Here is a 23,757-nt window from a genome sequence, read left to right as displayed (position 1 = left end):
GCTGTTTTGCTCCAGACTCCACCTATGCAGCTCTATCCTAGAGGCAAACTGGTGGCCAGGGGTGAGATCTCATTCACAGAGACGTTGTGCCTGGCCTTCACAGAGTTTTCTTAAATATCTGATTTATTTGCTAAACTTAACTTTGGAAGGCTTCACATGAAAGAAAACAAAAAACCTTGAAAAATCAGTATTAGCCAACTCTCCACACAGGACACATACTCTCTAGCTGGCTGGTGTCCTGACGCCACTATTAAGAGCCCAATGCAGGAACCCATTACCTGCCCAGCTCCCAGAGGCATTTGATTTGCAACTCTGACTATAACCCAAATACTTTCCAACATCCATAAAAAACAGCACACTAGACAATCTGCTGATTCAAAACAAATCACACTCAAACGGAAAGGCTTAAGCACTTTGGTGCAAGTGGCAGGGGTGCTTCCATTTGCAGACAGGCTGTCCATCATCACTGCATAAGGCCAGTGAACGTCTGGCCTTCCCTCCTGAAGATATGGGTGTCACGTGACTGAGGCATCCCTCCGATTCTCCCAGTAAGTGTGTCCGACCTGCCGGATGGCAGACAGGACACACCACACTCCTGAAAGGGCTACAGGGACACACTGAGAATATTCTTTGTGAAAGGGTTGCTTTCTGTTTCCAGCCTCCATCAGGGATTCCCAAATACTTAGTCCACTCACAGAATGGAAGTCCAAAATGAGAGCTAAAAATCTCTAGCATTTAAATATACCTATACTCAGACTTTCTTCTTGTTTATTATATTCATACACTGAAATTTTCTGTATATTTAAAATACTTTATAATAACTTTTTTGACAAGAAATTCAGTTGTACAAGGACATGGCAGCCACAGCAGTGCTAACCAGAGGCTTTGGACAATACCAAAGTTACCACAGAGATTACATCCTACCTCTGGAATGTTACCTTTATCATGTGAGAAGGGAGCTGTGGTCCGATAAACCCTGACGCAGCCTGTTTGTTGTTGACAACACGCTGGCTGATCACGGGTCGGGGCGAGGACTGGCCAGGGCTGTGAGTGGAATGAGTGAGTTCACCTCCATTTTTCACATCGTGGGACCTGGGGACAGAAAGTGACAGTGGTTAGGGCTTCATAGGGCACAACCTTAGGAAAGATTCATCTGTAGCCCCCCAGAGAACAGACTGAGAAGCTGCCGTGCACAGAGCTATGCATAGGATCCCCTTAGGTCAAGGTTAGTGGCAGATGCTCCAACAGGGATATAACAAAAGCCATACAAGTGGTATTTTTGATTGTGTATTCTGGAGATGCCACTACCTGAAAGGAATTATTTTCTGTTTATTTATATTTTTCTAATTATCAATATATCCCATTACAGGAAGTCTGTATTCAGAAGTTAGAAACACAAACATTGTAACTCATCTCACCCATGAGAGGCATCTACTCTTCAGATTTATTGGAATATCCTCCAAACTTTAGCCTGTATTGATTTTTTCAATACCAGTATAAAAGATTTCAAACCGCTTTTCCTCCATATATATATTGAGCACTTCCTCATATTGTTAAAGAAAATAAAGGCATCATAAGAATTATTTTTAACAGCTGTGTAATAGTCCAACTATTATGGATTATGCTACAATTTACACGCTCATTCTGCTAATATTGGAATTTTTAGGATGTTCTTAATTTTCAGCTATTATAAATCAATACCTAGGAGCACATATCAGACTTTTTTCCAAGCCCACATACTTGCAGAAATGGAATTAGTGAAGTCAGAGTATGCAGCAGCAACAAGAGAGAAGTGAGTTGGTGCCAACCCAGGTGTGCCCTAGGAAGGTGACTGGCTGCCTATGCTCAGTGGTTGAGAAGTGACCACATCCAGGTCCTCAGAGGCCCCTTCCTAAGGCCTCTAACACATCGCCTCCTCAGCCCCCAGGCCCACATTGTGTGTTTCCAGCAGCAGCAGCCTACCCTCCTATGCCATCACCATGCCCTTTCTCGGCATGCTTCACTGTCAACTTGCCAAGGAGCTGGAAGCTAAATCCAACTCCTAATCCATACCCCAAAACTACCTCCCTTACTCTGTTGGCACCATTAAGTTGCTGTTTCAAAAATAACCGAAAATTGAATTTAAATATGTTGATGAGATGAAGAGAAATGACATAACAGAAAATGTGAAAATCTGTTTTCCTGATGATACCTGATATAAAAGAGAACATAAGCTTGTTGACTGAGTACCGATCTAATATCACTGGTAGATACGATGGAGTCATTCATTTGATACCAAAGGCCATTGCTAGCCTGCAAAAGAGAGCCAACAAAAGAGAAATCAGATATAATTAGACAAAGAGGGAACACTGAGCAAGAGAAATATAAGAAACATGGGCTTTCATATTTTAGCTGTAGAAGTCCCACCTTGCCCCCTAAGAGTGCCAGAGCTACCTTAGAGTCTACTTTAAAAACAGTAAAGTCTGCTTACTTTGATGTAGCAGAAGTAGTGGCCAGCATGGCAGTTAAAGCCAGTGTGTACCAGCACTGCATACAGAACATAGATAATTGGTTCTCCATTTGGTTGAGACATGTATGGTCGAATATCAAGGTACTCAGGATATTTCACATCCTAAACAGAGATGGAAAGAGGATAAAGGAAGGTTACTTCTGAAGGCCCAGATCATTCTGCATATCCACGTGGAGACCTGTGCACAAGGCTCAGTACCCTCAGATGTTCAAGCAAAAACCTAACACACTGAACCACATTTCAAAAGACATAATTAGCCTGGAGCCCAAGTTATTTCATGCGCTCCCGCTGTATTCTTGATTTCTTTGCAGCAAACAAGGATCTACATGAAGTGAATCCTCTGAACAGGCCAAGGATGCAATGGAACACTAATTCTGGACTTCTGTCTCACTGAGTTTTACTACTTTGGGAAAGGATTGTTTAGATCTCTTATGTACTACTGATTTCCGATATTTTCTATTTTAGAAAGTAGAAAGAAAATACGAAAATTCAGTGTGTTACTATCAGAAAATATGAACAAATAGGAAAATCAACTCTAACAAAAGAGTGTTGAGATCTAGCAGTGGCATCCTCTTTGGATTTCAAACAACACCAGCTCTCCCTGTATCTCACCACCTTCCCTGACCACAGAGCCCACATGCAGATCATAGTTACCAGTTTTATCATCAGAAAGTCTAACCAGCTAAAGGTGAAACAACATACACTCACAAGCATACATAACACATTACCACTAGCTCAATGCTTTTTCCTCACTACTAAGTACTAGAAGAATTTAGGAAATCAGGTAACAGAACTGTTCAATTAGGTCGTTTATAGCCCTTGATATTTACTGAGAGACTCAATGTAAAAGGTTATTAATATTATCTACATACCTTAGCAATTTTTCCACCAGTAAAATTTGCAAAACGTTTCAAAGAAAGCGTAAGAACATTAGAGGATCTGTGTATAGTGAACCTCTTGGAAGCTGGAACCATCTTTTTACACCTTGAAATAAACAGAAACAAAAGATTAAGAAGATTAATACACACACACACACACACACACACACACACACCTTTTGGTATCTTGGTCTTTCCACTGTTATTTCTCTGAAATATTTCCACCAAACCTAAAAGAAAGCTACTAGCTAAGAAACACCATGGCTCTCAATCAACAATCAAAACACTAAAATTTATAACGGGAGATTGCTCAATTAGCATGAAAGTAAAAAGGAAGCTAGAACAGTTTCTGAGAAGCCACAGTCATTGATAATTTTAAAATCAGGTGATTACAGACTTCTCTCAATTCAAAACAAACTGGAAAGCTAATCAGTTTTCAAGCTAGTATAATTCTTAGCAAACAAATCCCTATCCAGATACAAAAAGAATATAAGTAAAGATTAGAACATTTGTGGAGCTTAGAGTAGAAGTCCCTGTGGTCATGGGGAGCTTTATTCCCCAATGACTTGAGTATTTGGTAAGGATCACCCATAGTACCTGATTCTAAAATGAAAATCTATTAAAACATGTGAAGCAGGACTTTCTTCAAATAGAGGCTCTCCTGATTTCACAGGAAAATATAGCAATGAATCAATCATCAACTCTAGAAGTTTCCAGCAGATACCACCCCAATCCTGGGGGTTGAGCGATGAAGAGTCTTCATCGCTCTAGAAGGTAAACCCCACTCCATCACTGCCTCTCCTAACAAGGAGTCCATGAAAACGCTGCTTACCACAGACACATCATCTGGGCTGCACCCTTCTACATGGCAGCTACCGTGGACTGCCCCCCACAAACCTTCCCAGTAATGGGACACCAAGCCTCCCAAGGACAGAGGTGCACATCTCCGACCCTGGGAGCACGGAAACCTGGTGTCTTCCCAGACACCACAGGAGCTCACAGGAGTTTCGAGGGGGTTCCTGAGACACCCCCAACACCACAGCAAGTTACCCCACTGTTATGTGCTCTCCACCCCCCTGCTACCCCCATCCCACCCCAGCACTGTGGTCACATCCTCGTACTTGCTGCACTTGTAAGAGTTTTCCCCATCGAGCTGTTCCGGCTTCACAAACTGCTCCAATGCCTTGTTAACACTCTGAGCAGCCTGGGAAGAGAACAACAGCATCAGCACCACGTGACCTCTCACTGCCACTTGAGAGAGAAAAGAAAAAGATATCTCAAAGGTATAAAAGCAAATGTGAATTTTTGTGTAGAAATAAATTTCTCTTTTATTATGATGTTCACTTTTATACATGTATACATCAAATGATCTTCCCCTTGTTAAAAAAAACATGCGGATCAAAGTGAATGATGTGTAAACAAGTTCTCACCACAACACTATTTAAAATAGCATAAAACTGGAAACAGGGATCCCTGGGTGGCGCAGTGGTTTGGCGCCTGCCTTTGGCCCAGGGCGCGATCCTGGAGACCCGGGATCAAATTCCACATCGGGCTCCCGGTGCATGGAGCCTGCTTCTCCCTCTGCCTATGTCTCTGCCTCTCTCTCTCTCTCTCTCTCTCTCTGTGACTATCATAAAATTAAAAAAAAAAAAAACTGGAAACAAACCAAATATGCACCAGCAAGGAATCGGACATGTACATCATGGTGTCTGCACTCACCGGGCACTATGGCACGACTGTCAAGGCATACATACAGAGAGGCCCCCAAGCAGAATTACATGAAGATGGCAAGTGGCCAAACAGGCCTAAGGTGTAATCCTATTTTTATAAGCAGTAGATAGTAGGCGTGGAACAGTTTATATCAAATTGTTAAGGGTTCATCCTGAGGGATGGGACCCTCTACCTATCTGCAACACTTCATTTCTATCATAAGCATGGATTACATTTGTCATCAGAAAAATAAAAGCTTAACAAAAAATAGCTTAGAAAATGCAAGAAACAAAACAGTTTCTAAAGAGTGACAATCCTCTAAATTGGGCTAATACAGGCATCAGCTTCTGGTTTTATCATGACCTATCAAGAGAAAAGTCAAAGGGCAGAAAAAAGATGAAGTCTCTTAAGTCTGTATGATACCTGCTACATATCTTACATAATCCCCTCTAAATACAATCTTGGCATAGGAAATGTTTCAATTCACATTCTCTAGTACCTATAGTCTAAGTTATAAATGAACTGCAGAAAAAGTTACACAAAATTTGACTGTCTTTCTAACCTCATCACTACAATTAGCAAACATACCTTTATCTCCAACGTTATATCAAGATATGGATCGAACGTATCTGAAACACCTTTGCAATTTAAACACTTGACTGAAATGAAAATAAAATGCAAAGAATAAGCAAAGTGTAATCCTTCTGGCAATACCAACTACTGAAATGACAGAACACAATATTATTATTTCAAAATAAAAAATCAAAATAAAGTACATTTTTCTTTCAGATTGGGCAAAAAAACTTAATGCTACACACAGTGTGAGCCAAAGTGTCATGAATGCAGCCCACGTATGCTGTTGGTTGGAATGTAAACTGGTATAACCTCTTGGAAGGATGATCTGGAGCATCAGAATTTAAAATACAGGTACCCCTTAATGCAGAAATTCTAAGAATCCATCCTACTTGGACACTTTTACATGAACATAAAGGCAATGTGTAAGGATGTTCCATGAATGACTAATGGTAATAACAACACCAAAGAATTAGAAACAACCTAAATATCCATTGTTAGGGGACTCAAGTAAACAGATTTCTACTTTAGCTGTGAAAGATTGTGTTACCTACATGTACTAAAACGTAAAAAGATTTATCATGTTAAGAGAAAAAGGAAAGAGATCTATCTAACATACTCCCAGGCTTCTCAAGCATAGGAAAGTACTGGAAAGCTATACTATCAACTGGGCCAGGGGCTGCCTCTGAGGGGGACAGGAGACACACTTTCCAGTACTAAACCTTTCCTACTGCACTTTTCTAACCATATTCATTATCACTTTATCAACAACTTTAAATAAAACTTTACCTCTAGATCTTAGGTATCCTCCAAAAATCTGACAAACAAGTGTGGTAGCCTGGGTATGTCTGTCTAATCTGAAAAACAAACAGTGATATGAGACAAGAGTTGTACAAAAATTACAGATGCTATGACTGAATTTTAAAAGCATGGACATCTATAAAAGAACAAGAATTCAAACAGGAAGCCACGGAATAAAAAGACATCAGTATGCACGGCAGCCAGAGTGTCATCTTGCCTGGACCAGAACACACTGAGGGTTTGGGGAGAGGCAGAAAGAGATAGGACAGTACTGAGAAGGGCTTTGACATGAGGCAGGAATTTGACCTGGAAGCAAGCAGTACACCTATGACACTGGGTGTGTGGACTGGCTGGTGAAGAAGGCAGGGAGTAGAAAGCATTCTCCTCTGCTCTGGGGTCTGTCATACAAGTGAGCAGAGCCCAGTCAAGGCAGACTAGCAACAGTGGGAACGAGAACAGGAGATCTACCAAGTGTGTTCACACAATAGCAAGTGGGTTAGGATTTGGTATCTAGTTGTATTTGCAATCTTCCTCTTGAGTCTGCATTTAGATTTTAAGGAAGAAACTGTAGGAATTGGTAATTGACCAAACTAAGAAAGATACAAGGAACACACATAAATTTCAGAGGGTGGAGAGGAGCAGAAAAAATGCTGGAGAAACTAGAAAGGAGAAGTGGTTAGTTGTAGATCTGCAAAGGGATGCTGCTACTCAGAAATTAAGTAATGGCCAAATCAATACCCAATTCTTGACATCTGTAATTAAATTCAAATTGTTATAGTAAGCACCCCTTTAAAATGTTTCAATCATTTTAAAATAAGGGAAATCATTTGAGGAAAAGGCAGTGCAAAGTCAGAGTGAAGCAAACACACAGCTCTGTGCATTCATCGTAAAAGGCAAAACTGAACTGATAGGCCAGTGATGCCAAGGGAAGAAATGACTAATGCTTTGCTATACTCACTTATTGCTGCCATTCAAGCACGCTTTTTGCATAGCATCAACAGTGTATTGAAGGAATTCATGGGCATCTTCTTGGTTTCCAAAGCGGAAGTGCCTAGCTATACCTGTGAAGTTTAAGTAAAGACATCAGCCTTATCATCACAGATTATATGCCCCAGCTGTACTCCCCAGAGTAATGACCATCTGTCGGTTAGAAAATACCTGATAATTATTTTATGAGGACATAGCACTAACACAAACTATCCTAAGAACAGCTAGCACCATGCCTTTTAGACCATTACAAGTGCACATGGGCTAGAGTTCCTAAGAGCCCAGAGACCCCAGATTTGCAGCAAGTTAAAAAACTATCCTTGAATAAATTCAACTTCAACTGTATTGTCTCAAAAATTTGTTCAAAATGCTCAAAATGTTTGTTCGAAACATGTTAGCACATACAATCTTATTAAATTTGGTGCTATATCTCCCTAAGAGAATCCACGGCAAACATAAAAGTCTGAACCCATCTCAGTTCTGTCTCAACAACCCACAGAACACACTGTGTTTTCAGCATCTCAGTTACAGAGCAGCTCTGCAGCCCTGTTTCTAATGGGCTAAACAGTCGCAAGACAAAATGACACAACAAACAACAAGATATAGACAATGTCACAATAAATCATGAATAGAGAAATTTCTCTATGTGAATATATATTCGCTGTCTCGTATGACGTGCCGGCGCTCTGCCAGTGCTCCATACATAAGTGGCAATCCCATAATCCCACTGGCTGTGCTGGGTGTTATGTGAGCTTGTGGAAATATGTGCACACAAACAGCAATGACCTTTTCTTAAAGTCTAGGTTTAAAAATATTAATCATTCCTTATATATACACAACACTAAAGAAATAAAATTTCCCCTAGCTAAGATTCTGCCAGGATCCAACACTGTTTAAAAAATGTTTGCGGGGGACGCCTGGGTGGCTCAGTGGTTGAGAGTCTGCCTGGGTGATCCTGGGTGCGGGATGGAGTCCCACATTGGGCTCCCTGCATGGAGCCTGATTCTCCCTCTGCCTGAAAAAACAAACAGTGATATGTCTGTCTCTGTCTCTGTCTCTCTCTCATGAATAAATAAATAAAATCTTTAACAACAACAGTAAAAAATGTTTGTGTTGTTTCCTCTGGTCTGTTAATAGTGCCGAGGGCCAATAGAACACCTCTTAATCTTCGGCAACTTTTTAGGCAAAAGGATTATACATTGTCATTGTATAATTATCCACCCCTATAATTACCCCACTAGATTCCAGATTAACAGTTAGGGTTTCTTTTTTATTTGTATGCATTTTTCTCCCTAACTCAGTTAATTAAGATGTAAAAATTTATTACAAAAACATATAGAAAGTGCATTAAAACATTTCACATACCCTATTCAGGGTCATTATAATGCAGAAGAAAGTTTTCAAGTCATTTAAAAATTAAATAGAAAAAGTGAAATTATCCACAAATTTGCTGTTATGAGTCTACATGTTGCTTTAAACATATAATTAACTAGTTTCATAATTCTTGATGCTATATATACATAGCATAATTACCCATTCACTGAATTAAAACTAATTCAAAACTATTTAAAGAAATCAGTGGGGGGAAAAAAAAAGAAATCAGTGGGACATTATAGTATAACTCAGCATAGTAATTCAAGTATCTGGGGAAATCACTGTAAAACTTATCAATGATTTTATTAACAAAGTGAGTTTAAAAAATTTTTAAATCTGAGGGGTGCCTGGGTGGCTCAGTCAGTGGAAAGTCTGACTCTTGATCTTGGCTCCAGTCTTGATCTCACAGCTTTGAGTTCTAGCCCCACACTGGGCTTTGCCATAAGCATGGAGCCCACTTAAAAGTTTAAAAAATTTTTTTCTTATATTAAATTGAATACTTTATTATATTTATTATTATTTAAGGTTTCAAAGTATGTTTCTATAGCATGTTTTACTAAAAATGTTATTATTTAAAGACATATCCATGTATGATAAAACATGTTTGTTTTCTACAATACACCAGCAGTTTGTCTTTTACCAATTATGCCATTAAGACCAATTACCTAATAAATACTATCATAAACTATTACAGATGATACTTACGCCGCATCTCATTAATGACAAACATCGGCTTGATAACATCCCCAGGATTACTGAGTGCCTGGGTGATATGTGCTTGCATTGTACACATCATACAAAATCCTTCTGCATGACCTGAAAGATAACAGACCATAATCCTCCAAATTAGCAAAATATGACTCCATACAGACATCACAGAATATTTTAAATAAGGGGCACACGTCTGAAGTGAAGTAACAGCAACAGCTACTGTGTGTCACACCTTCAGCTACATATTTTCATTCATTTTCATTTAATTCACCAACAAACCCAGGTGATAAGTATATACTGGCTCAATTTTAGAGGAAACTGAGGCTCAGAGAGTTAAATTTTTGCCCAATGTCAAATTAAGTAGAAGATACATATTGGACTCAAATATTTTCTTCATATTCAAAGCCTGTAATCTTAACTACTCTTTATACTAGAAAAATAAGTTGTCTCTTATACCACCATTTGTCTAAAATAGTACAAAAATGTCACCATACAAGAGGCTGAAAGCCACTCTGCCAATATTCTGGTCTTGTTGGCCACATACAGGGTCTCTGTTGTATATTCTTCTTTTCTTTTCCTTTTTACAACTTTAAAAAAAAATGTGAAAACCATTCTTAGCTCATGACTAACTGGTTCTACTGGTATCCAGTGAGTAGAGGCCACAAATGCTGCTAAACATCCTACAAGAAGCCAAGGCCAGCCCCCACAACAAAGCATTATCTGGTTCTAAACATCAATAGTGCTGAGACTGAGAAACTCTGCCTTAAACTAAAGGATTCTCATAATCTGCCTAACAAAGCTTTAAAAGTCTTGAAAGGGGGATCCCTGGGTGGCGCAGCGGTTTAGCGCCTGCCTTTGGCCCAGGGCGCGATCCTGGAGACCCGGGATCGAATTCCACATCGGGCTCCCGGTGCATGGAGCCTGCTTCTCCCTCTGCCTATGTCTCTGCCTCTCTGTCTCTCTGTCTCTCTCTCTCTCTCTCTCTGTGACTATCATAAATAAATAAATAATAAAAAAAGAAAAGTTGCTAAAATTAAAAAAAAAAGTCTTGAAAGGTTCAAATCATTTCCAACTAACTTAACTGTGTCCCAGAATAAAGCTCAAAAATATTTATAAGAATAATAATTTTTTTAAAAAAACCTCCAGCATCACAGAACATAAATAAAGTTCTAATCAAAGACCACAAGGCACGCAAAGATGCAAGAATGACATAACAAGGAGAAAATAAACAGAAACAGACCCAGAAATGGCAGATAATAAAATCAAAAGACAATGACATTAAAAAAGACATCATACATATAGTCACATGTTCAAGGAGTTAGAAAAGAGCACGAGCATGTTAGGGAGCCATGGAAATAGAGCCAAATGTACTTTATAGATGAAAAGTAGAATCTCTGAGATGAATAACATACCAGGAGAGATTAACAACTGATTAGACAGAAGGGGAGAAAGGATCAGTGAACCTGAAGATTTAACAGCAGAAATCATCCATAATGAAACACAGAAATCCCAAACAACAACAACAAACAGATAAGCTGATAATCAGTAAGCAGTGGGACTCCTTCCTGTTAGTTCCTAAATATACTTGTGATTGGGAGTCTAAAAGGACAGAACAAATAGCTCAGGAAATAATTACTGTCTACAGAGAGCATAAGGGAGATTTTTAGAGTGATTCTACAGTTTTGTGTCCTGAAGAGGTGGTAGTTTACATGAATCTATACCTGTGTTAAAATTCATAGAACTATACATCAGAAAAGGTTAATAGTGTTCTAACTACAGAAATAAGAGTCTTTTTTTTTTCAATGACCAGAGTCACACAAATTTGAAACAGTACATTTACAGATCTGAGAACATCAACAAATCCCAAACAGAAGATGACAAAAGACAACCACACAAGGAACCACCCAGTCAGACTGCTGAGAACAGTAATAAAGAGAGCATCATAAAAGCAGTTCGTAGTAAAAACATGTACACAGAAACAACAGTAAAATTGACAACAGACTTCCTGTCAGAAACAACACAAGACAGTGCAGTAACATCTGGGTATTAGGATAAAAATGTCAACAGAGTTCTATACCCCATGAAAACATCTTTCAAAAGCAAAGATGAGACAGACTCTCACTTCAGAGAAGATGGAATAGAAGTTCCTTTCCCTCCTCCCTCCATAAGTACACAAGTCCTGGACACTGGATGTAAAGTAAACAGAAGAAAGCCATGAGAGAGAGGAAAAGACAAGCTAGTGACTCTGGAACCCCAGGAATGACACTGTGGTATGTTCCCTAGGTTTTCTCTGTGCCTCCTATAGTCCAGGGCTGAAGAGGCCAGCAACCTGGAAACACCAACAAATAGAACAAAGCCCCAGTAAAAGCCTGCTTTCTTCTACCAAAAGACCAGGAAGTGAGACAGTGAACTTTTAAATAGTAATTCTCTACTCTAACCACAACCACAGAAAAACTACGACCCCCGACCCCTAGACCAGCAAAGGCCAAGTCCATAGGCTAAACTTCCACTTGCCAGGCTGTAATGAGGCATCCCAACTCACCCACTGGAACAATGTTAGAGAAGATGGATTAGGAGCTGGACCTTTCATCCACACTGGGTGATTACAAACCACACCAAATCCCACAGCATAGATCAAGTTAGGAGCCTAGACTTCTATCCCCCTCCCCCGGTAGTAAAGAAGACTCCCTCTAATTGTCCACTGGAGTAGTTTCAGAATCAGGACTTTCATCATCACCCAGTAGTGCAAAGCCACTGTGGTGTCAATGGAAACCAGGCGGGGAGCAGGACTGAGGAATTCCAAACTCCCTGTCCCATATACCATGAGTGTCAATGGAACAGGGAAGCTGGATTTCTATTTCACTCTAATACAACTTCTTTTGCCAGAGTGGTATCATAGAAAACCAGCTGAAAAAATCATTAGATAAGATCCACATAAAATTTCTTTTTTTTTTTTTTTTTTTTTTTCTTTTCACATAAAATTTCTAATGCAAAAATGTCCAGGTTTCAGCTGAAAATCACTCATCATACCAAGAACCAAGAATTTCTCAACCTGGTGAAAAAAGACAATAAAAAGAGGCCAACACTGATGTGAGAGATGTTAGAATTATCTAACAAAGGTTTTAAAGGAGCCATGATAAAAATGGTTCAACAAATAATTATGAACACACTAGAAACAAATAAAAAATATAGACTCAACAAAGAAATAGGAAACATAAAAAAACCAAATTGAAACTTGAGAAATGAAAAATACAATAACAAAATAAGCTTAGTAGGTAAGCTAGACAGAAGAATGAAGATCACAGAAGAAAGAAGCAGTAAATATGAAGACAGAACAATAGAAATTATCTACTCTGGATAACAGAGAGAAAACAGACTGAGGGAAAAATGAACAGGACATTAGGGACCTGTGGGACTCTAACAAAACATCTAGCACACATGTCATCAGATTCCCAGAAAGAGAGGAGAGACGAGGCTGCACTCAAAAAATATTACAAGAAATGTAACCTGAAAATTTCACAAATTTGGTTAAAGAAGTCTCTATAGATTCAAGAAGCTGAGCAAGCTCCAACAGGGGAAAAGGAAATCTATGCCAAAATATATCCAAATTAACCTCCTGAAAACAAAAGGCAGAATCTTGAAAGCAGTGAAAGAAAAAAATACCTTACCTATAAAAGTGTGTGTATAAAATAAACAAAAGAAAAATGACTGAAGATTTCAGATAAAAAACCATAGAGGCCAGAGGAAGTGCCAAACCAATTTTTAAGGTCTGAAAGAAAAAGACTGTCAACCCAGAATCCTACGTACAGTGGAAACACTTTTCAGGAATGAAGGCAAAATCAAGACATTCTCAGATGAAGCAAAACTAAGAAAATTTGTCACCAGCTGACATACCCTAAAAGAATGACTAAGAGAAGTTCTCTCAACAAAAACAAAATGATTTGAAAAAAGAAAAGAAAGAAAGAAACCCTACAACATCTAAAAGGAAGAAAAGAGGCACCTGGTTGGCTCAGTTGGTTGTGATCTGACTCAGAGGCATCTGACTCTTGGTTTTGGCTCAGGTTGTGATCTCAGAGTCCTGGGATGGAGCCTGTGTCAAACTTCATACTCAGCATGGAGTCTGCTCATCTCTTTCCCTCCCCCCACTTGTCTCTCTCTCCGTAAAATAAGTAAATAAAACCTTAAAAAAACCCACAAAGGACAGACTTAAGTCCTGATCTGTCAATAAACTTAAATGTAAATGTTCTTAAATACACCAATTAAAAAACCCAGATTAGCAACAGTAGATTGAAAAACATGACTGAGGGACGCCTGGGCGGCTCAGTGGCTGAGCCTCTGCCTTTGGCTCAGGGCATGATCCTGTGTCTGGGGATCGAGTTCCGCATCAGGCTCCCTGTGAGAGCCTGCTTCTCCCTCTATGTCTCTGCTTCTCTATGTCTCTTATGAATAAATAAAATCCTTAAAAAAAAAAAAAAAAAAAAACCTGACTTAGGGATCCCTGGGTGGCTCAGCGGTTTAGCGCCTGCCTTCGGCCCAGGGTATAATCCTGGGGTCCCGGAATCGAGTCCCGCTTCAGGCTCCCTGCATGGGGCCTGCTTCTCCCTCTGCCTGTGTCTCTGCCACTCTCTCTCTCTCTCTGTGTCTCTCATGAATAAATAAATAAAATCTTAAAAAAAAAAAAAAACATGGCTCAACCATATGATATCTACAAGAAACTCAGGGCAAATGTAACAATGTAGGCAGGCCAAAGGAAAAAGGATGAAAAAAGATATGCCATGCAAAACATAATTAATGTTTATTAACTCAAAGAAAGTAAAAAACAGCTATATTAATAGCAGATAAAGCAGACTTCAGAGCAAAGAAAGCTACCAGAGAATGGACATTATAAAAATTCCATCCATTTAGCAATCCTAAATGTATTTGTACCAAGCAACAAAGCTGCAACATACAAGGACCAAATTCTGATAGAACTGAAAACAGATATAAAGAAATCTGAAAACAGATATAAAGAAATCCACAACTACAGCTGGAAACCTCAACATCCTTCTGTAAATAAATGATTGAAATAGAAAATCAGCAAGGATACAGAACTCGGCAGTATCATCAGCCAATGGGATATGGTCAGTTTATAGAACCCTTCACACAAAAGCAGAACACAAATTCATTCCAAGCATTCATGGAACATACACCAAGACAGGCCATATCCTGGGCCACAAAACAAACCTCAAAATATTTAAGAGAATTGAAATAATAAAAGATATGTTTTCTACCACATTGGAATCATACTAGAGATTAGAAATAAGAAAACCAATAAACATCTGGAAACTAAATAACACTCTTCTATATAATCCACGGATCAAAGAACAGACTCATGGGAAATTTTTAAATGCACTGAACTGAATGAAAATGATAAAAACAACATATCAAAAATTTGAACACACAAAAAAGCAGCACTGAAAGAAAAATTTATAGCAACTACCAGTATTAGAAACAAAACCAAGGATAACAATACAGACCCTGCAGATATCAAAAATTAAATTTGTAATTTAAAAACTCATTAAAAGGAAATCTCCATGCCAATATAGTTTCACTGATAAATTCTACCAAATGTTTAAATAAGAATTTACATCAATTCTCCACAATCTCTTCAAAAGTACAGAAAAATATCCCCAATTCATTTTGTAAAGTTAGTATTACCCTGACACCAAACCAAATAAAAATGGTACAAAAGCAGAAAATTGCAGACCAATATCTCTCATGAATAGATACATAAAAACAATGAAACATTACAAATAAAATTCAACAAAATATAAAAATAACTACAGATCAGAAGAGAGAAGGGAGATGGCAGCCAAGTAGGAGGACTCTAGGTTCTCCTCATCCCCATAAATACAAGACAACTATCAAATCATCCTAAATATCCTATAATCAATCTGAGGATGGCAGAACAAACTCCACAACTGAAGGGGGAGAAGAAGCCAAATGAAGAAGGCAGGAAGTACAGAGACCCAGGCAGGAAGTGCAAAGACCCAGATTGGAAGAGAAAATGCGGCAACTGCTGTGGGGAGGGAGCTGTAGTGTCAAAGAAGGGTGAGAGACAAATTAGCACACGGGACAGTGTGTGGGGAAGACAAATTCCCAGAGCAACTGGCTTGGAAAGCAAAAGGGTCCAAATTTCATGAGTTCTTACAACCAAGGGCACTTAAACCCTGGAGTTTTAAAGGTCAGAGTGCTTGGCTCTGGTAGAGCTCCAAAGACACCAGTGGGGCTCTTGGAGAAAAGACAGGGCAAACAGCCATCTGAAGAAGGCCTGGGGCACACAGCAGGGAGATTAGTTGCTCACCTCGAAGAACGGCCCAGAGAAACTGTTCAGGGAGAGACCCCCTAAGGAATGAAGGAACTGGCCAGCACCACTGTCCTCTTTGACCCTCAGCATAAACACAGAGACACTTGTGGGAATCAGTGCAGCACCCACACTACCTAACTTGCTTACTTACACCAAGCTGCCTTGTGCTCTGGAAGAACCACCCTTCCCAGTTACAATTCCCTCAGTCCCAGTGTGGCAGGTCCCTCTCCTCAGAAGACCAGCCCAAACTCCTGCCACCACGTCTTCTCACCAGGGTGTTTCGTGAGACCTTGGTTCCAGGTGGTAGCAGTAACACATCTCATTTTACTAGCAGACCAGAGCACATATAGTAAAAAAAGTTGTCACATTCAAGCCAGGGACCAAACACTGCCCACAATAGGCAAAGAGAGTCTCTGCAGACAACTGGATGAAAGATAAAGTGACCAAAATACAACAGCAGAATGAACATAGCACACACTGGAGACATCCCAAAAGTGCCAGGCCTTTGGGGAACAGGGGATATTACACTGCTGGGCACTACAGGAACTCTCTCTCTTTTTTTAAAGATTTTATTTATTTGAGAGAGAATGTGCATGCATGAGAGAGAGTGCAGGTACAGTGGGATGAGGGATGGAGGGAGAAGCAGACTCCCCACTAAGTAGTGAGCCTGCCAGCCAGGTGCCCCCAGAACCTCTTCTTCATAAGGCCACTACTTTCAAGAACCAGGAGCCATGGTAACTTTCCTAACACAAAGAAACAGGCACAGAGACTTAGACTAAATGAGAAGACACAGTCAGAGATCTAAGCAAAAACAGTTATAAGTAACATGACTGATGGAGAATTTAAAGCAATTATCATAAAGATACTCACTGGATTTCAGAAAAGACATCAGTGAGACCATTAACACAGAGATAAGGGATATAACACAGCAGAGATAAAGGACTCAATAAACAAAATGAGAAACATGCTTGATGGAATGAACAGGCTGGAAAAAGCAGGGGAACAAATTAATGGCCTGGAAGAAGAGTAATGGAAAGTAATCAAGCTAAACAAAAGACAGAGAAAAGAATTATGCAAGATGAGAACAGACTTAGGGAACTCAGTAACTACATCAAACATAATAATGTTTATATTGCAGAGATTCCAGAAGAAGAAGAGAAAAGGGGGCAGAGAATTTATTTGAATAATAACTGAACAGTTCCTTAACCTGGGGAAGGAAAAAGATATCCAGATTCAGAGGCACAGAGAACCCCCCCCCCCAAAAAAAACCAACAAAAGCAGATATACACCAAAACATACTGTTATTAAAATGACAAAATATAGTAATAAAGAATAACTATTAAAAGCAACAAGACAGAAGAAGACAGTTACATACAAAAGAAACCCCTATAAGGCTATCAGATTTTTCAGCAGAAATTTTCTAAGACAGAAAGAAGTGGCATAATATATTTAAAGTATATATTTCTGAATGGGAAAAACCTGCAGCCGAGAATACTCTATCCAGCAAGGCTATCATTCAGAATGGAAGGAGAGAAAGAGTTCCCCAGATAAACAAAAACTAAAGGAGTTTGTGGGCACTAAACCAGTCCTGCAAGAAATATTAAATGGGACTCTTTGAGTGGAAAGACCAAAAATGATTATATGAAGGTAGGAAAAAGCAGTAAAAATGAGTAATTCTGCAAAAATCAGCCAAGAAACAAAACAAAAGGATGTAAAATATGACACCACATACCTAAAACATGGGGAGGAGTAAAGAACAGGTTAAAACTTAATCACCCACTTCATATATTAGACTGCTACATGTAGATGTTACATATAAATCTAATGATAACTACAAATCAAAAACCACTAATAATTTTGCCAAGAATAAAGACAAAAATCCAAATATATCATTAAAGAAAACCAGCAAACCAAGAAAAAAGACAAGAATCAGAGAAAATCTTCAAAAACAACCACAAAACAAATGGGCAGCCCAGGTGGCTCAGCGGTTTAGCACCGCCTTCAGCCCACATCGGGCTCCCTGCATGGAGCCTGCTCCTCCCTCTGCCTGTGTCTCTGTCTCTGTCTCTCTCTCTCTGTGTCTCTCATAAATAAAATCTTTAAAAAAACAAACAAAAAAAACCCCACAAAACAAGTAATAACATGAGTAATAAAATCAACACATACCTATCAATAATTACTTTGAATGTAAATGAACTAAATACTTCAATCAAAAGACACAGGGTGACATAATGGATAAAAAACCAAGATCCACCTATATGCTGCCTACAAAAAAACTCATTTTACTATTTTTTGTTAAAGATTTTATTTATTTATTCATGAAAGACACAGAGAGAGGCAGAGACATAAGCAGAGGGAGAAGCAGGCTCCCTGTAAGGAGACTGATGCAGGACTCAGTCTCAGGATCCTGGGATCATGACCTGAGCCAAAGGCAGATACTCAACCACTGAGCCACCCAGGTGTGTCAAAAGACCCATTTTAGACCTAAAGACACCTGCAAATTAGGAAAAATATTCATCATGCAAATGGATGTCAAAAGAAAGCCTGAGTAGCAATATTTATATGAGACAAAATGGATGTTAAAACAAGGACTGTAAAAAGAGAAAAAGAAGCACACTATATAATAATAAAAGGGACAATCCACAAGAAGATATAGCAATTGTAATTATTTATGCACCCAACATGGGACCACCTAAATAAATAAAACAGTTAATAACATAAAGGAACGGATAACAATGCAGTAATAGTAGGAGACTTTAACATCCTACTTACATCAACAAACAGGTCTTTTAAACAGAATGTCAAGAAGGAAACAATGTCTTTGAATGACACACTGGATCAAATGGATTTAATGAATATATTCAGAACATTCCTTCCTGAACAGCAGAATACACATGCAATAATCTCCAGAACAGATCACATATTAGCCCACAAAACAAGCTTCAACAAATTTAAAAAGACAAAAGTTGGGACACCTGGATGGCTCACTGGTTGGGCAAAGTTGGGACACCTGGGTGGCTCACTGGTTAGGCATCTGCCTTTGGCTCAGGGTGTGATCCCGGAGTCCCGGGATCGAGTCCCACATCGGGCTCCCTGTGAGAGGCCTGCTTCTCTCTCTCATGAGTAAATAAAATCTTAAAAAAAAAAAAAAAAAAAAAAAAAAAAAGACCAGTCATACCATGCATCTTTTCTGACCACAACGCTATGAAATTAGAAGTCAATCACAGGATAAAATCTGAAAAGCCCACAAATACATGAATGCTAAATGACATGCTACTAAAAATGAATGGGTCACCAAGGAAATAAAAGAAAAAAATCAAACATACATGTAAACAAATGAAAATGAAAACACAACAGTTTAAAAGCTCTGGGATACAGCGAAAACAGTTTTAAGAGGGAAGATTATAGGAATACAGACCTACTTCAAGAAGCAAGAAAAATCTCAAATAATCTACTCTTGGGCACCTAAGGAGCTAGAAAAAGAACCACCACCAAAACCTAAAACCAGCAGAAGGAAGGAAATAATATAAATCAGAACAGAAATAAATTATATAGAAACTAAAAAATAATACAACAGATCAATGAAACCAAGAGCTGGTTCTTTGAAAAAAAAACAAAACTGGGCAGCCTGGGGGGCTCAGCGGTTTAGCACCACCTTCAGCCCAGAGCGTGATCCTGGAAACACGGGATCGGGTCCCATGTCAGGCTACCTGCGTGGAGCCTGCTTCTCCCTCTGCCTGTGTCTCTGCCTCTCTCTCCCTCTCTCTGTCTCTCATGAATAAATAAATAAAATCTTAAAAAAAAAAAAAAAGAAAAATTAAAACTGATAAACCTGTAGCCAGACTTATCATGAAAAAAAGAGAAAGGACTCAAATAAATAAAATGAAAATGACAGAGGAGAAATAACAACAAACACCACAGAAATATAAACAATCATAAGAGAATGTCATGAAAAACTATTTGCCAACAAGCTGGACAACCTAGAAGAAACAGATTAAGTTCCTAGAAATACAGAACTTCCCAAAACTGAATCAAGAAAAAATAGAAAAGGGATCCCTGGGTGGCGCAGCGGTTTGGCGCCTGCCTTTGGCCTAGGGCGCGATCCTGGAGACCCAGGATCGAATCCCACGTCGGGCTCCCGGTGCATGGAGCCTGCTTCTCCCTCTGCCTGTGTCTCTGCCTCTCTCTCTCTCTCTGTGACTATCATAGATAAATAAAAATTTAAAAAAAAAAAAAAAATAGAAAAATTTGAACAGATATATTACCAGCAAAGAAATTGAATCAGCAATCAAAAAACTCCCAACAAACAAAAGTCCAGGACCATCAGATGGCTTCACAGGCAAATTATACCAAGCTTTTTTTTTTTTTTTTTTTTTTTAAGATTTTATTTATTCATGAGAGACACAGAGAAAGAGGCAGAGACACAGGCAGAGGGAGAAGCAGGCTCCATGCAGGGAGCCCGACGTAGGACTCGATCCCAGGACTCCAGGATCACACCCGGGGCCAAAGGCAGGTGCTAAATTGCTGAGCCACCCAGGGATTCCCTATACCAAACATTTAAAGAAGAGTTAATACCTATTCTTTTCAAACTATTCCAAAAAACAAACAGATAAAGAATGAAGTTGGAAGTTTTCCTTCCATGAGGCCAGCATTATCCTGATACTAAAACCAGATAAAGACACCACTAAAAAAGAAATGACAGGCCAGTATCTCTAATGAACACAGATGCAAAACTCTTCAACACAATACTAGCAAACTAAATCCAATAATACATTAAAAGACTCTTTCACCACAGTCAAGTGGGATTTATTCCTGAGTTATAAGGGTAGTTCAATATTCACAAATCAATCAACGTGATACATCACATCCATAGGAGAAAGGAAAAGAACTATTTGATTTCAACAGATGCAGAAAAAGCATTTGACAAAGTAAAACATCCTTTCATGATAAACACCTTGATGAAGTAGGTTTAGAGGGAACATAGCTCAACATAATAGAAGCCATGTATGAAAACCCCACAGTTAATATCATCTTTAATGGGAAAAAAAACAGAGTTTTTTCTCTAGGGTCAGGAACAAGATAGGGATATCCACTCTCAACACTGTTATTCAACATAGTACTGGAACTCCTAGCTACAGCAATCAAACAACAAAAAGAAATAAAAGGCATCCAAATCAGTAAGGAAAAAGTAAAACATTCACTATTTGCAGATGACATATTATATGTAGAAGACCCAAAAGACTCCACCAAAAAACTGCTATAACTGATACATGAATTCAGTAAAGTTGCAGGATACAAAATCAGTCTACAGAATCATGCTGCATTTCTATACCCAAGTAACAAAGCAGCAGAAACAGAAATTAAGAAAACAAATCCATTTACAACTGCACCGAAAATAGTAAGACATCTAGCTAAAGAAGTAGAAGACCTGTACTCTAGGGTGCCTGGGTGGCTCAGGTTAAGTATCTGCCTTCGGTTCAGGTCATGATCCCAGGGTCCTGGGATCAAGCCCCGCATTGGGCTCCCTGCTCAGCGGGGCTTCTCCTTCTCCTGCTCCCCCTGCTGTTCTCTCCCTCCCCCCCTCAAAAAAATAAATCTTAAAAAAAAAAAAAAAAAAAAAGACCTGTACTTTGACTGAAAACTGCAAAACATTGTTGAAAGACCTTGAAGAGGACACAAAGAGATGGGAAGGCATTCTATGCTCATGGACTGAAGCAAATATTGTTCAAATGTCTATATTATGCAAAGCAATTTACACATTTAATGCAATCCCTATTAAAATACCAACAGCATTTTTCACAGAATTAGAACAAACAATCCTAAAATTTGTATGGAACCACAAAAGGCCCAGAATAGCCAAAGCAATCTTAAAAACAGTATGGTACTGACACAAAAACACACACAGGACAGAATAGAAAACCCAGAAACAAACCCACAACTATATGATCAATTAATCTTTGACAAAGCAGGAGAATGGGAGAAAGATGGTCTCTTCAACAAATGGTGTTAGGAAAACACAACTAACTGCAACATGCAAAAGAATGAAACTGGACCACTCTCTTACACCAGATACAATAATAAATTCAAAATGTGTTAAAGACCTAAAAATGAATCCTGAAATCATAAAAATCCTAGAAGAGAGCACAGGTAGTAATTTCTCTGACATTGGCTATAACAACTTTTTTCTAGATAGGTCCCCTGAGGCAAGGGAAACAAAAGCAAAAATAAACTATTGGGATTAATCAAAATAAAAAGCTTCTGCACAGTGAAGGAAACAATCAACAAAACTAAAAGGCAACCCACTGGATGGGAGAAGATATTTGCAAATGACATAGTCAATAAAGGGCTAGAATCCAAAACATATAAAGAACTTATAAAACTCAAACACTCAAAAAATAAATAATGCAATTAAAAGATGGGCAGAAGACATGAACACACATTTCTCCAAAGACCTACAGATAGCCAACAGATACATGAAAAGATGCTCATCCTCACTTACCATCAGGGAAATGCAAATCAAATCTACAATTAGATATCACCTCACACCTATCAGAATGACTAAAATCAACAATGCAAGAAACAAGTGTTGGCAAGGATAAGGAGAAAAAGGAACCCTCTTGCACTATTGGTGGAAATGCAAACTGGTGCAACCACTCTAGAAGATAGAAGACAGTATGGAGATTTCTCAAAAAATTAAAAATATAATTATCCTATGATCCCACAATTGCACTACTGGATATTTACCCAAAGAATTCAAAGGGATACATGCACCCCTATGTTTGTAGCAACATTATTTACAATAGCCAAGATATGGAAGGAGCTCAAGTGTCCATTAGTTGATGAACAGATAAAGAAGATGTGGTATATTATTCAGCCATTAAAAAAGAATGAAATCTTACCATTTGCAATGACATGAATGGACCTAGAGAGCAAAATGTTAAGTATAAAAAGTCAGATAAAGACAAATACCATATGATTTCACTCACATGTGTAATTTCAAAAATCAAACAAGAAAAGGGAAAAGAGACAAACTCTAACTAAAGGCAACAAACTGATGGTTATCTGAGGGGAGGTAAGTGGGGCAATGGTGAAATAGGTGATGGGGATTAAGCAATGTACTTGTCATGATGAGTACCGGGAAATTAAAACAAAAACTTAAAATAGTAATTATACATCATGACCAAATGGAATTTACTCCAGGGATACAAAGAGGACTCAATATTGGAAACTCTACCAGTATAATCCACCATATTAACAAACTAAAAACTAAACATCCCATGATCATATCAATTAATATTGACAAAGGATTTGACAAAAATCAACACTTATTCATGACAGACAGCAGAAGTCAGAAAAAAAGAAATCCAGAAAGCTTCTTTAACTTAATAAAGAGCATGTACCAAAAAACCTACCGCTAATATCAAACTAAATGCTCCTTTCCTTAATATCAGAAACAAGGCAAGGATGTCCACTCTGCTCAAAGTTCTAGCCAGTGAAATAAAAAAAGGAAATAAAAAGCATACCAATCAGTAAAGAATAAGTAAAACTGAAAAAAAAAAAAAAGAATAAGTAAAACTGTCCATACTTGCATATAACATGACTATTAGAAAAATCCAAGAACACTACAAAAAGAAAACAAACAAAAATGCCTAGAACTAATCATGGAGTTTGGCAAGGTCACAGTTGATATGATCAACATATGAAAATAAAATGTATCTTTATATGCCAGCAATAAACATGTGGATACCAAAATTAAAAATATGCCACTTACAACCCCTCAAAAAATAAAAAAAATTCACATAAATCTAATAAGACAAAACATCCTAACACTACACAACAGGGGTGAAAGTAAAGGTGATTTAAATAAA

At 38.5% G+C, this 23,757-nt stretch overlaps 1 protein-coding gene across 4 annotated transcripts in view; it reads right to left on the bottom strand.

Annotated features, from left to right (window-relative positions):
* USP42 (ubiquitin specific peptidase 42) overlaps nt 1–23,757 on the bottom strand; it is a 71,885-nt gene that overhangs the window by 10,520 nt on the left and 37,608 nt on the right. For all 4 annotated transcript variants that reach the window (XM_038539480.1, XM_038539479.1, XM_038539482.1 and 1 more), the window contains 9 exons: nt 9,538–9,648; nt 7,430–7,532; nt 6,460–6,527; nt 5,686–5,756; nt 4,509–4,591; nt 3,382–3,493; nt 2,471–2,611; nt 2,192–2,292; nt 939–1,092 (listed from right to left, as the gene is read on the bottom strand). In XM_038539480.1, coding sequence (XP_038395408.1) covers nt 939–1,092; nt 2,192–2,292; nt 2,471–2,611; nt 3,382–3,493; nt 4,509–4,591; nt 5,686–5,756; nt 6,460–6,527; nt 7,430–7,532; nt 9,538–9,648 — 944 coding nt within the window. The remainder of the gene's footprint in view (nt 1–938; nt 1,093–2,191; nt 2,293–2,470; nt 2,612–3,381; nt 3,494–4,508; nt 4,592–5,685; nt 5,757–6,459; nt 6,528–7,429; nt 7,533–9,537; nt 9,649–23,757) is intronic.

This window comes from Canis lupus, chromosome 6 (assembly GCF_011100685.1).
Source record: "Canis lupus familiaris isolate Mischka breed German Shepherd chromosome 6, alternate assembly UU_Cfam_GSD_1.0, whole genome shotgun sequence".
Taxonomy (NCBI): Eukaryota; Metazoa; Chordata; class Mammalia; order Carnivora; family Canidae; genus Canis; species Canis lupus.
Note: the sequence above shows the minus strand (reverse complement) of the source record. Positions and strands in the feature narration are given on the sequence as shown.